Source organism: Pristiophorus japonicus, chromosome 17, assembly GCF_044704955.1.
Source record: "Pristiophorus japonicus isolate sPriJap1 chromosome 17, sPriJap1.hap1, whole genome shotgun sequence".
In the NCBI taxonomy this organism is placed as follows: Eukaryota; Metazoa; Chordata; class Chondrichthyes; family Pristiophoridae; genus Pristiophorus; species Pristiophorus japonicus.
In genome coordinates, this window is record NC_091993.1 from 55706879 (window position 1) to 55721023 (window position 14145).

At 47.0% G+C, this 14145-nt stretch overlaps 1 protein-coding gene across 1 annotated transcript in view; it reads left to right on the forward strand.

Annotated features, from left to right (window-relative positions):
• LOC139227745 (uncharacterized) overlaps window positions 1-14145 on the forward strand; it is a 244833-nt gene that overhangs the window by 178904 nt on the left and 51784 nt on the right. The window contains exon 36 of the mRNA XM_070858741.1: window positions 568-737. Coding sequence (XP_070714842.1) covers window positions 568-737 — 170 coding nt within the window. The remainder of the gene's footprint in view (window positions 1-567; window positions 738-14145) is intronic.

The following is a 14145-nucleotide window of genomic DNA, read 5'->3' on the forward strand; positions in this document are numbered from 1 at the left end:
GAGATTTACTGGAACGGTACCAGGGATGGGGGATTTCAGTGATGTGGAGAGACTGGAGAAGCTAGGGTTGTTCTCCTTAGAGTGGAGAAAGTTAAGGGGATATTTAATAGAGGTGCTCAAAATGATGGCATGTTGTGATCGAGTAAATAAGGAGAAAGTGTTTCCTGTGTCAGGGGGGTCAGTAACCAGAGAACACAGAGCGGAGGTGATTTGCCAAAGACCCAGCGGAGAGATTGTTTTAATGCAGCGAGTTGTTGTGATCAGGAATGCACTGCCTGAAATTCAGTAGTAACTTTCAAAAGGGAATTGGATCAATTTGTGAATCAGTAAAATGTGCCGGGCTTTGGGGAAAGAGCGCGGGAGTGGGACTGATTGGATCGCTCTTTCACAGAGCCAGCACAGGAACGATAGGCCGAATAACCTCCTCCAATGCTGTGTCATTCCATGATGCTATCATTGTGCCAAAAACCAATCGAAAGATTAACTAATACTTGAATAATATCCAACAACAATGGTTTGGAGAGTCCCAGACTTCCTCGTGTTTACCTGTTGATTCTCCCCTCCCAGTTGCAGGCAGAGCTCGTCTCTCTGCGCAGTAAACAGGACCAGACCAGCACTGAGAACCACAAGCTCAGTCTGACCAATCAGGAGCTGGTGTCGCGGCTGGAGCAGATCCAACAGGAGCTGCAGGAGGCCCAGGCTCGGCTGGTGGAAGCTCAACGTGGAGAGAGAGAGGGGTAAGTGACCCTGTACATTCCCCGCACACTGCATGTTATATATGCAGACTAAAGATATACTCCCTGTGTAGTCACTGTCTAGTTGCATAAAATGGAGACTTGTTACCTGATGTACTATTAATAAGGTTTACACAGTGTATATACTATGCTGGCACCACTAGAGGGTGCAACTGGTGGAGACCGGGGCTTCCTGCCCCTGTGGCAGAGGCTGTCCACCAGAGGGCACTGCGGTGGGAGACCTGAGGGTCACCTGCTTGGTGTGCAGGGCCCAGTATAAAAGGCTGCTCACCATGCTTGTGCCTCTCTTTGTACGAATAAAGGACCAAGGTCTCCACAGTTTGAGTACAACACATTGCCTCATGGAATCATTCATAAGTACATTACAGACATAACAACTGGCGACGAGAATACAGACCTTCACACGATTATGGCTACCTTTGGCACACTAAAATACTTCGCAGAGGGTGATGATTCGGATGCCTTCACGGAACGGCTTGAGCAATATTTCGTGGCAAACGACCTGGTAGGGGAGAGGACACATTGCGGAGAAGTTGTCGAAATCTCGACCTCCGAAAAGAATGACTCCGACATTTACAGCTCCGGTAGAAGTTTCCTTTTTAATTTACTTGCTCGCAAGGGGTAGGTCACACTCAGTCAAGGGCTAAGTGAACACCTCCAAAATGGTTCAGTTTAACAAGATATTTATACAGTAAAACCAAAGTTCTGGCCTCTCCCTGTGTATTGCTCTGTCTCACAGTCAGTGAATACAGATAAAGAGTTAATTACTATATCCTGGTCCTGACATGGTGTCCAGATATTTCCTTTTGTCAGGGTTATCAGAAAGCCAAACGGCCATTACTCCATGAGTCATAGGTAATGGGCTATCACCTGTCTTGTATTGTGTCAGGATTGTTTCAATTTCCTGGTCAGTTTATCTGTTTGCATCAAATGGATGAGGTCTCGGAAAGAGATAATGGCTAGAAGATAAGGGTGGGGTGACATGGAACTCCTGTAGTGTAGACAATAGGAGAGCACCATGGGGGGGGGTTACTTGTCTCAGCATGACTTGTCTCCTAGCTGTCTGATGGCCATCAGCCATCTAATAGCAGGTTTAGCTGTTTATGCAAGCTGACTGCTAAAATGCAGAAAGTTCTGGAAGGGCCAGGACTCCATTTTAATCAAAAGGCACACAAATACCGTATGGTATCAGCTTAGATAAAAATACTTTCCACATTCCCCCATTTTGTCCTTCACAAGGACAACTCAATCCATTCTGATCTTGTACAGTCTCTCCATTTCCATTTCCACACAAGAACCTTCAGCAGTTGTTGCTACCATAACTCTAGCCGTGGTCTCGGTAGGTAAGATAGTTTCTCCCACCCTGGCACAGCAACACTTAACGATGACAAATAATAGATACAGGACGAAGACTATCAGCAGGAATATGATCAAACCCTGTACCACAGATTTCCCCAGGGCTCCCAACCATCCTGATGTTTTCAGCTAGACTGCCGATATCTTCTGATTTATCTGGGATATACGTACAGCATTCTTCACCTATTAATGCGCATGTTCCTCCCTCCTTGGCGAGGAGATAATCTAAGGCCATACGATTTTGGAGAGCCACTGTTCGAATAGCTACCATTTTGTCATTTATCCCTTCAAAGGCTTGGGAAGTTGCGTTGGCTACTGATTCTACTAAGTTAGCCAGTTCCCGTAACTGCCATTCGGTCGATGCTATTCCATAGGGTGGCACCATTACCTTGAATATTCCGTTTAGCCACGTCAAATCCCGTTTAAATCTATGACTTCCATAGGCCTCCCTTAGAGTCCTTACTGATCTGATAAGGGGTACCACATATCCTAAGTAACAGGACCCTGTCCAGTTGGCTGGTAACCATGGGTAGGCTTTATGGCCACAAATAAAGTAGGTGCAATTATAGGACGTCAGCTCTTGGTCCTTTCGCACTGTCCCTACTCGAGTGGTCTCACCTTCCCACCCTTTACCTGGGGCTTTGTTATGGACCGTTGTCCAGCCAACGGTTGCTATCTTTTTCTCAGTGGGATTAGTTGTGGCTTGCCATTTAGTCATTTGGGAACACTTGCTGCGTCCCATTTCTGGTCCTTTAGTTAGTTTTGTCCTGTTTTGCACTGTCAACCATTCTACCATTTCTGATTCGTTAAAGGGGACAGATCTCAGGGGAATACCCCCCCTGGAGTGGACAGGTACATGGGAACATATCCAACAACTCGACAAGTTTCTTTCTTGAGCATATCTATGACTCAGTGCCATAAATACGTTTACGTGCAATTCCCTTCGGTGGCGGGTCTGTACCCCTGGTGTAATCAATAATGCAAAGTAAAACCCTGTCAAGCCCAACACCATCAGTCCCCATAGTCCATACAGTTCCTTATTCAGTCTTCCTTTTTCTGTTCCTCTGATTCCTTCGTCCCTTCCTCCTGGTCGGGTGCCCGTTTGCAATGGGATGCGTGGATCCATGTTGGTCTTTCCTTTACCTTGATTGCAGTACTGGTCGCCAAAAGACCTGGTATGGTCCTTCGAATCTTGGCTGTAGACTGCTTTTCCTTTTAAAAATCTTGATGTAAACGAATTCCCCTGGCTCCAGGTTATGACACTTCCCTTCCGCTGGCTTGACTTGGGCTTCCTTTACCTGTGAATGAAAGCTGGAAATACATTTGGTTAGTGCAATACAATAATTCAACATATTTTCCTCCATTTTGTGGATGTCCATCTGTTTTACAGTAAATGGTGCTGTAAAAGGTAGTCGTTGGGGACGTCCCATAACTATCTCATGCGGTGACAGGCCTGTTGTTCTGTTGGTTGCAGATTGCATTACCATCAAAGCTAAGGGCAGCAGTTCTGTCCATTTCAGTCCAGTGTCATTGCATAGTTTTGCCAGCTTATTTTTAAGCATTCCATTATATCTTTCAACAAGTCCAGCTGATTGTGGATGATAACTGCAATGAAAATGTTGATTAATCTGTAAAGCTTTACACATTTCTCTTATAACAGTTCCCGTGATATGTGACCCGTTATCACTAGAAAGCTTAGCAGGGATTCCGAAGCGCGGTACAATTTCTTTTAACAAACATTTAGCAACAGTAGTGGCATCGGCCTTTTTACATGGAAAGGCTTCAATCCATCTAGAGAACACATCCACAATAACTAATACATACTTGAATCCCATACACATAGGTAATTCAATAAAATCCATTTGTAAATGTACAAAAGGTCCGACTGGATTTGGGTGGGAGGCAGATTCTACTTTTTCCGTCTTACCCGGATTCATTGTCTGACAGGTAACACAATTTTCACAGATTTGTTTTGCAATTGCCGAAATACCTGGTGCATACCAAATTGCCAAAATATAATCTGCCAATCCCCCTTTGCCTGCATGTGTGAATGTATGAACACATCGGGCAATCCATGGAAGTAAGGATCTAGGGGCCACCACGCGGCCGTCATGGTGAACCCATATTCCTTCTGGATTTTATAACATTGATCCTTCGTCCAGGTCACCACCTCCTCCGTACTGGCCTGTGTCTGAAAGGCCAGCACGTCATTAATAGTGGGTGGCGGGTCTGAGCAATTATTTTTCCTTAGTGGGAACAATGACACCTGCATCCCCCCTTTCGACAGAGCTGCTGACTTAGCTGCATTATCAGCTCTGGCATTCCCAAGTGCCACCTCATTCCAAATCAACTTCTCTGGTAGTGCGGGCACGGACATGTCTAACAGTGGTCTAACAATCTCGGAATAACTCGTAACCCATTGCCGGCAGTATCCTGTCATGCCGAGGAGGTGTTTCATTTCTCTCTTGGTTACTGGTAGTGGGGCAGAGCAGATTGCTTTTACTCGGTCTTGTGTCAATTGTCTCGTATCTCTGACCAATTCGTGCCCTAGATACCGAACCTTTTCTGAGACAAATTGTAACTTTGCCTTTGACACCTTATGTCCTTTCGAGGCCAGAGCTTTTAATAACACAAGGGAGTCCGTTTCGCAGGCCAATTTGGAGGGTGAGGCGAGCAATAAGTCGTCAACATACTGCACAAGTGTAGAACCTGCTGGTAAAATTACATCTTCCAGATCCCTCTTTAGGCACTGTGAGAATATGGTAGGGCTCTCGGTAAATCCCTGCGGGAGTCTTGTCCACGTATATTGGCGTCCTTTATACGTGAAGGCAAACAGGAATTGGGACTCTGGGTGAATGGGTATTGAGAAAAATGCTGAACACAGATCAACTACTGTGTAATACGTTGATGATGCCGGAATACTGGCAAGTATAATTGCCGGGTTGGGTACCACTGGATAAGTTGGGAATACCGAATGATTCACGGCTCGTAGGTCTTGGACAAATCTCCATTTGTCACTATTGGGCTTCTGCACCGGAAAGATCGGTGTGTTACATGGACTTCTAGTTGGAACGATTACTCCCTGGGCCAGCAGGGACTTAATGACTGGCTCAATACCTTGTTCTGCGGCTGGGGACAAGGGGTATTGAGGCTTCTTGGGGAGCGGGGCGGTTGAATTGATCGCTACCTTATAGGGTTGTGCGGTGAGCATCCTTCCTACTTCATTAGCGTGTGTAGACCATAGTTGTTCTGGAACTTTAGCAAGAAGCTCTGCTGTGCTTTGTCGTACTGGGAAGCTAGTGGCTGAGAGCATCCTTTCTTCTAAAACAGCATCGAAGTATATTTTCCCATTCAACTTGACAGAATAGCCTCCCCCCCTTTCATGTTGCCCCAAAGTTCCATTACGTGTGTGCCATTCCTCTTGTACTGGGGATCCTTGCATTCTTTTAACCATTCGTCCTAAATCCTGGGGTTTATGTGTGCCTGCAACTGCAAGGGTGCAGTGTGGAACGCTCCCTTTAACCCTAAACAAGCTCTGACTGTGGGAGGATAATTCAACCCCTGCCGCTATCCCTTCGGGTCCGATAAAGATTTTTTCGATCATCAATTGATGTTTCTGGTGCAGGAATGGTTGATAAAAGATTTGTGCTGTAGCGTCTGATCCCGTTTTGTCACAATATGCTGTGCAGTGTAATGTTTCGTACCACTTGCCCAAGGTTTGAGATTTGAGGTAGTCTGTGATTAACCTTGTTACACACCAATATGAACCAACCAAATAGGATAGGGTTTTGCTTAGTGTGGGGTCCAAATTCATTTTACATAACAGGTCACGTCCACACAGGTTCACTGGAACCTCCTTAGACAGTAGGAATGAATGATTATCTTCGTAATCCTCTAATTGTACATTGATAGGGTTGGAGAAAAACATTTGCTGTGCGTGTCCAGATAGTCCAATCACTGAGGTTTGATTAGTGGAAGTGGGTATTCCCCTCGTATCCTCCCTTGAAAGGACCGAATAGGTGGCACCAGTATCCACTAGGAATGGGACATCCTTTCCTTGTATTCGTATTTTTACTTCAGGTTCTCCTATGGCATTTAACGAAACGACGGGTAGCTGTTTGTTCGCAGCACTCGGGTCTGGGATTGGGCGTCATTGATCATTATACGGGCAATTTGGTGGTTGGCCGAATTGCTTTTGATTCTGTGATCCAAATGGATCTTGCACAGAGAAATTAGTCTGAGGTCTAGCATGTACCTGGACTTGGGTCGCATACGGGTTGGGTTCTGAAGGGGGAGGGTGTGCTCTATTACCTGCCTGTTGAGTCCAATCATGATTTGGTTGTTGCTGTTTTGCCCGGCAAGTTCTAGCCCAGTGTCCAATCTGACCACAATTGTGACAGGTATCATATTGTTCCTGCCCTGCACCTCCTCTCCCTCTTCCCCTGTAATATCCTCCTCTGGCTCGCCCTCTTCCTCTACCCTGGGGGGGGGGTGTAGGACGGTGTCGCTGGGGTGGGTGTTATTGGAGCTGCTTGTCCTACAAACATGGTGACCTTGCTTCTAGATTCTCTATTTCGCTCTTGTATGTCCTTTAACATAGATACAACCTTGGATAGCGATTCCTGTCGCCATCCGAGACAAACTAGTTTAAAGGGATCTCTGAGTTCGGGTCGTAGCCCGTTTACCACGGCGCTGATCATAGGAGCTTCTACCTCCTCCATTTTCATGCCTGAACATTAGTTCATGATCTCTCGCACTCTTTCTACATAATCCTCAACATCCTTCTCCTTTCTTTGTGTAGTTTCCATAATTTTGGACTAATTCGTTTTCCTCGGGAACACCGAATGTAAGGCTTCCCAACATCTTCCCCAGAACCCCTCTCCTGGCTTCGTGCTGGGATCTGCATCCGGAGCCTCTCGATGGGTTTTAAAATCTTTGAATTTTATCTCAAGTTCGGCAAATTTTGTGTCCTTTAACCATGCTTTCAGTAAGATTTGACCATCTAATATACTGGGTTCGTGGCACAAGATGATTACTTTTAACTGGTCTATGGCCTTTTCAATACTGGTTTTGGGGTCTGCCAATCCTTCCACAATTATTCTTAATTCACTTGGTGACCATGGTCGATAAATAGGGACCGGAGCCCCCCCAGAGAGTGGACTGGGAAAAAGTCTTACTGGGTATGCAGATGATGATGGCTCCAGGGCAACGGGCCCTGGTCCACGGGTAAGACTTTGTGTGCCCCCTGCAGGGCCGTCACGGTATTGATTCCCTTGTGACTGACTTATATTTCCTGCAGCCGCACCTGTATTGTTGGGAGCGGGTGTTACCCCGTTTCCCTGTACTCCGGCCTGAGGATCGTCTCCTCCTTGGCCTGGAGCACCCCTCGGGGATGGAACATACGGCGGTGGTCGATGGCTGTAGGGAGTCCAATCCTCATCCCATTCCTCCTCCTCATCCTTATCCCAACCCTCAGGGGCCCTTGGTGAGTGTGCCTTTGTCTCTTTAGCAACCATAACGGATGGGTGTTATGTCGAGGGCGATTCACCTGCTCTACCCGTTCATCCCCCTGCTTTCTCCCTCTAGTACACTGCTTGCTAACTCTTAGGCTCTTCTCGTGTCGTTCCTCAGCTTCCCTTTTCCAATCTCCAAACGCTGACCAATTCACTTTTTTTTTCCCTCTTCTACCTGGGTCTCTGTCTATAAGGCATTCTTCTAGACAGGTTATTCTCTCTAAATTGAATGAACCATCGGGTGGAAATGGCCTGTTTTCACCCTTAGTCCATTTTACCCATTCTCTTAGGTGGTCAATTGAAGACTGACCACAATTCTGGAGCATAAAATGGGCTGGGGTCCCTTTTGGTGGTGGTTTACTTGCTCCAGCCCCCATTCTGGATGATTTAAGATTTTTCCACAGTTTCTGATCTCACAATCCTTTCGGCCAACCGAGTTCTCTACGCCCACTTCTCCTGGCCGTTACGTGGCCTGAAAAGGCTCTTAATTCGGGCTCAGTCTGGGTGTGTGAGATATGTTGGCACGAACCAACCGTAGTTGATCAATCAGTTACTGTTTCTTTTCCAAATCAATCCTTGTGTTTTTTTTTTCGAATCACAACTTTCCCTAGTGACTCTTCCCGTTTCTCTAATGGCAATGACTCACAAAGGTATTGCACACGACAGTAATACAAGGACAACAAACAATATTCCCGTGAGTACACAAATCATAACCTCTAAACAAATTCTCAGTCTGCGTTGTACGCCACTACAGACCGAGTCCTTAACTTATCCTAATAACAGCTGATAAAACTTAAGGTTCCGTACCCAAACTCTTTGATCGATTGCGCTCTTTTTTTTTTTATAGTCTTATCACATAAGAACCCCTTCCGAATTAAAAACAATAAAAATCTTATCACATAAGAACCTGGAACCCTTTTCGATCGACTAGGGCTCCCTTACCTACTGAAACCTTACCCGGGCTGTCTCGAGGTTTTTTCCAGAACCTGTTCTCTTCTGCTGGCGAGCTGAGAAAGAAATGGTTATAAAAAAAATACCTTTAACTTTTAAATGCCGAGTCTTGTAGATGCAGTACCTCAGCTGTGGACAACAGATTACATATGCGATTCAACAGTGAAGAAACCTCTTGTGAGCAAAGGCTCACCTTGTTTGGCCACCGAAGCCTTTCACTGGAGAGGCACTATGCCTGTATCCGTTTTACTCACAGGACAGAGAGTATGCATCTCGGTGGAACCTCCAATAACTGTCGAAATCTCGACCTCCGAAAAGAATGACTCCGACATTTACAGCTCCGGTAGAAGTTTCCTTTTTAATTTGCTTGCTCGCAAGGGGTAGGTCACACTCAGTCAAGGGCTAAGTGAACACCTCCAAAATGGTTCAGTTTAACAAGATATTTATACAGTAAAACCAAAGTTCTGGCCTCTCCCTGTGTATTGCTTTGTCTCACAGTCAGTGAATACAGATAAAGAGTTAATTACTATATCCTGGTCCTGACATGGTGTCCAGATATTTCCTTTTGTCAGGGTTATCAGAAAGCCAAACGGCCATTACTCCATGAGTCGTAGGTAATGGGCTATCACCTGTCTTGTATTGTGTCAGGATTGTTTCAATTTCCTGGTCAGTTTATCTGTTTGCATCAAATGGATGAGGTCTCGGAAAGAGATAATGGCTAGAAGATAAGGGTGGGGTGACATGGAACTCCTGTAGTGTAGACAATAGGAGAGCACCATGGGGGGGGTTACTTGTCTCAGCATGACTTGTCTCCTAGCTGTCTGATGGCCATCAGCCATCTAATAGCAGGTTTAGCTGTTTATGCAAGCTGACTGCTAAAATGCAGAAAGTTCTGGAAGGGCCAGGACTCCATTTTAATCAAAAGGCACACAAATACCGTATGGTATCAGCTTAGATAAAAATACTTTCCACAAAGTATAAGGCTATACTGATGACCAGTTGTGGGCCCTGAGATCTACCGCCTCGTTAGGGACTTGCTGGCACCCACGAAGGCCAAGGATAAGACATACGATGAGCTGACTGAACTAATTCGCGACCAACTAAAACCAAAACTGAGCATCCTCACAGCCATTGAAAGTTAGCATACAGGTACAGCAGGCGGTGAAGAAGGCAAATGGCATGTTGGCCTGCATAGTGAGAGGATTTGAGGACAGGAGCAGGGAGGTCTTACTGCAGATGTACAGTGCCTTGGTGAGGCCACACCTTGAATATTGTGTAGTTTTGATCTCCTAATCTGAGGAAGGATATTCTTGTTATTCAGGGAGTGCAGTGAAGGTTCACCAGATTCCGGGGATGGCAGGACTGACATATGAGGAAAGACTGGATTGACTAGGCTTATGTTCACTGGAATTTGGAAGAATGAGAGGGGATCTCATAGAAACATATAAAATTCTGACGGGATTGGACAGGTTAGATGCAAGAAGAATGTTCCCGATGTTGGGGAAGTCTAGAACCAGGGGTCACAGTCTAAGGGTAAGGGGTAAGCCATTTAGGACAGAAATGAGGAGAAACTTCTTCACTCAGAAAATTGTGAACCTGTGGAATTCCCTACCACAGAAAGTTGTTGAGGCCAGTTCATTAGATATATTCAAAAGGGAGTTAGATGTGGCCCTTACGGCTAAAGGGATCAAAGGGTATGGAGAGAAAGCAGGAAAGGGGTACTGAGGTGAATGATCAGCCATGATCTTATTGAATGGTGGTGCAGGCTCGAAGGGCCCAAATGGCCTACTCCTGCACCTATTTTCTATGTTTCTCTGTTTCACAAGCTATTATCTGCCAACACCACAGTCAATCTGCAGAAGGCCATCAGCATCAGTCAGGCATTCATGACCTCGACCTGCAGCACCAAGCAAATTATTCAGCCTGTGTACTCAAACCCGGCAAGTACTGTACACAGAATGGTGCCTTTCACAGGCAACACTGTAGAACGTGGCTCTGCCCAGGGCAAAGAGCACAGACCTCAGGGTTCCAGAACTTGGAGTCCGCTGAGGGATGCTAATCGAGTAGCACCATGCTGGCGTTGCGGAGGAAACCATAGGGCTCACAAATGTCAGTTTGATGAGTACATATGCAAAGCCTGTAAGACGAAGGGCCACCTTCAGTGTATGTGTAAAAGAAATACGACTCACCGTGTAGCAGAGGACTTGGTAGATGACTTTGAATCCAGTGGGGTGTATGACGATTTGGCCAGAGAGGCAGCTCAGCCCCCAGAAGAAGTCTATGAAGTGTATACCTGCACCACCAATTGTTCTCCAGTGAAGATGGAAGTCGAGGTAAACGGCGTTCCAGCCTTCATGGAAGTGGACACGGGAGCGAGCCAGTCAGTGATGAGCCAAGATGCCTTTGAGAGGCTATGGAATGAAAAACGACCCGAGCTGGTTCCAGTACAGAAAAAGTTGTGCACCAACACCAAGGAGCTGATATCAGTCCTTGGTAGTGCGGATGTAAGTGTAATCCACAATGGTGTGGTGCACAAGTTACCTCTGAATTGTTGCAAGTGATGGTCCAACACGACTTGGAAGAAGGTGGATGGGGAAGATCCAGTGGAAATGGGAAGACCTCTTCACTGCAGCAATCAATGTCCCCTGTGCTCAGAGGCAGCGCAAAACCTCACCCTCACTTGGGCCAGGCACCAGAGAACAGACCAGCGAATGACCTGAGGCACAGATCATCCATCTGGTCAGATCATTGCCATGCAGTCGTGAATGACCTAAAAGTACCTTCCCGGCTCCAGTGGCAGGACTCCTGGAGAGGAAGATCGAATTCACAGGCACTCTTCCAGTTTTTGTGGCAGAATCGCGGGAGAGAAGGATTAAGACAGTCGACCTCGAGGACAGAGGCAAGATGGCGTCTCTGCTGCAGTGAGATGTAGCGTGGTTGAAAAGAAAAGCTGGCCGCGGTCATATCACGAGGTGCAATGCTGAGGGACCAACACGTGGTGTCTAACAGAGGATTTGATTGGGGTAAAGCCAGCAGGGTTCTCTTAAAGGAGACCTGCAACCAACTGAACTGAAAGAGACATTGTATGCATGGCAATCAATGTAACAAGCTGATTAAGATTGTGAACAAAATGTTGTTGCGAGATGTCGGTATCAGTCCTAATGTAAAGAACAAAATGTTGTTGTGAGATGTCGGGAATAGAGTGTCCCCAAAAGTAGCAAGCGAGCGAATTCAGGAGCGTAAAGGCACTGATCCTGATGACCTGCCCCAGGTATCCCCACAAGTTATAGGCCAGCGACCTCGGGAGGGTGAAGGCACTGATCCTGATACCCTGCCCCAGGTCTATCCCATGCTGCAGGCACCCGATGGCACTATTCGCCACGGACCTGGAAACGAAAATGGCATCAGTACGCGCAGTCAGCCGCCGTTGCCCACCACCTGGGTAGAGACTACGCAGCCTCCAGACCCAGTCACTACCTCGGCCATGTCCGGCAGCGAAAGGTCAGAACTGAGTTTTCCAAGCGGTTCCTGGAACAGCCAGGTTCCCAACATCTTTAGAGAGCAGGCAGAAGATTCTGCAGCCCTCAAAGGAGGACAGGGAGGCCACACACATCTATGGCTCTGCTCACCACTAGGCAACGGCAAAGGCCATGAGTCCTGGCCAGGTGAGCGAACCAAGCAGGGGGCGCAGCGCTGCTATCAGATGACTAGGACCCCGTCCGGTTGCTCTGGAATCTGCGTCCTCGCATACCTGTACTGCTACCTCAGTACTGACCATGATTGAAACATGAATGCAATCTACACAATCCTGGCGCATGACCGCAAAATGTAATGAATGTAAGTCAATGAACCAAGGTGTCACGATACAAACTGTAACTTCCTTTCTTTGTAATTACACTGTGTCTGATCCTGTATGTTAATGTAACGGGCCTGCTGCATGATATCGCTGTGAGCGGGGGTGGGGGGGGGAGAAATAGATGTGTGTAGCTATGGACACACACATGGATCACATCCAGAACCCACTGGAACCACCTCTGCATCATCGAACCATCCAAACTGGTAACCACTATCCAATGTTGTGGCAAAAGGACTTGGGGGTTAACAGGGAGAGAGCCAAGCCAAGGCACAGCCAAGGTGCAAGGGCTATTGGCACTTAAGTCTGGGGGAGCTAAGCCAGAGCACAAAGTGCAAAGGCAATCGGAACAAAGGACTTGGGGGAGAGTGGTGTTATATATGCAGACTATAGATATACTCTCTGTGTAGTCACTGTATAGTTGCGTAAGATGGAGGCTTATTACCTGATGTACTATCGATAAGGCGTACACTGTATATATGCTATGCTGGCACCACTAGAGGGTGCAACTGGTGGAGACCGTGGTTTCCTGCCCCTATGGCAGAGGCTGTCCACCAGAGGGCACTGCGGTGGGAGACCTGAGGGTCACTTGCATAGGTGTGCAGGGCCCAGTATAAAACGCTGCTCACCATGCTTGTGCCTCACTCTGGAGTTACGAATAAAAGGACCAAGGTTACTATAGTTTGATTGCAACACATTGCCTCGTGGAGTCATTCATAAGTGCATTACAGACATAACACTGCACCCACTCCCCGCACACTCCCCGCACACTGCGCACACTCTCCTCGCACTTCGAGTCTGTTCCACCATTTGATTCATTCATGGCTTAATCCAATAGGTTCTTCCCCTCGATGTATCTTTGGGTTCCTTCTATTACTGGTCTTCTGCCCTCTTGCTCTGCAGTGAACATGGAGACAAAGTCCACATTTAACAAGTCTGCCTTTTCCTTATTGGCCCTTATATGTACGCAGATGACACCAAGCTCTACCTCATTACCACTTCTCTCGACCCCTCCACGCTCTCTAAATTGTCAGACTGCTTGTCCGACATCCAGTTCTGGATGAGCAGAAATGTTCTCCAATTGAAAATTGGGAAGAACGAAGCCATTGTTTTCGGTCCCCGCCACAAACTCCGTTCCCCAGCCACTGACTCCATCCCTCTCCCCAACATCAGTCTGAGGCTGAACCAGACTGTTCTCAACCTTGGTGTCAGATTTGAGCCTGAAATGAGCTCTCCAGTAACGCTTCTCCCTCTCACTGTCACGGACGGTCTCTCCCTGTCTGTCTGATGACATAAGAACTTAAGAAATAGGAGCAGGAGTCGGCCGTACGGCCCCTCGAGCCTGCTCCGCCATTTAATAAGATCATGGCAGATCTGATCATGGACTCAGGTCCACTTCCCCGCCCGCTCCCCATAACCGCTTATGCCCTTATCGTTTAAGAAACTGTCTATTTCTGTCTTAAATTTATTCAATGTCCCAGCTTCCACAGCTCTCTGAGGCAGCGAATTCCACAGATTTACAACCCTCTGAGAGAAGAAATTCCTCCTCATCTCAGTTTTAAATGGGCGGCCCCGTATTCTAAGATTATGCCCTCTAGTTCTAGTCTCCCCCATCAGTAGAAACATCCTCTCTGCATCCACGTTGTCAAACCCCCTCATAATCTTGTACATTGCGATAAGGTCACCTCTCACCTGAATTCCAATGAGTCGAGGCCCA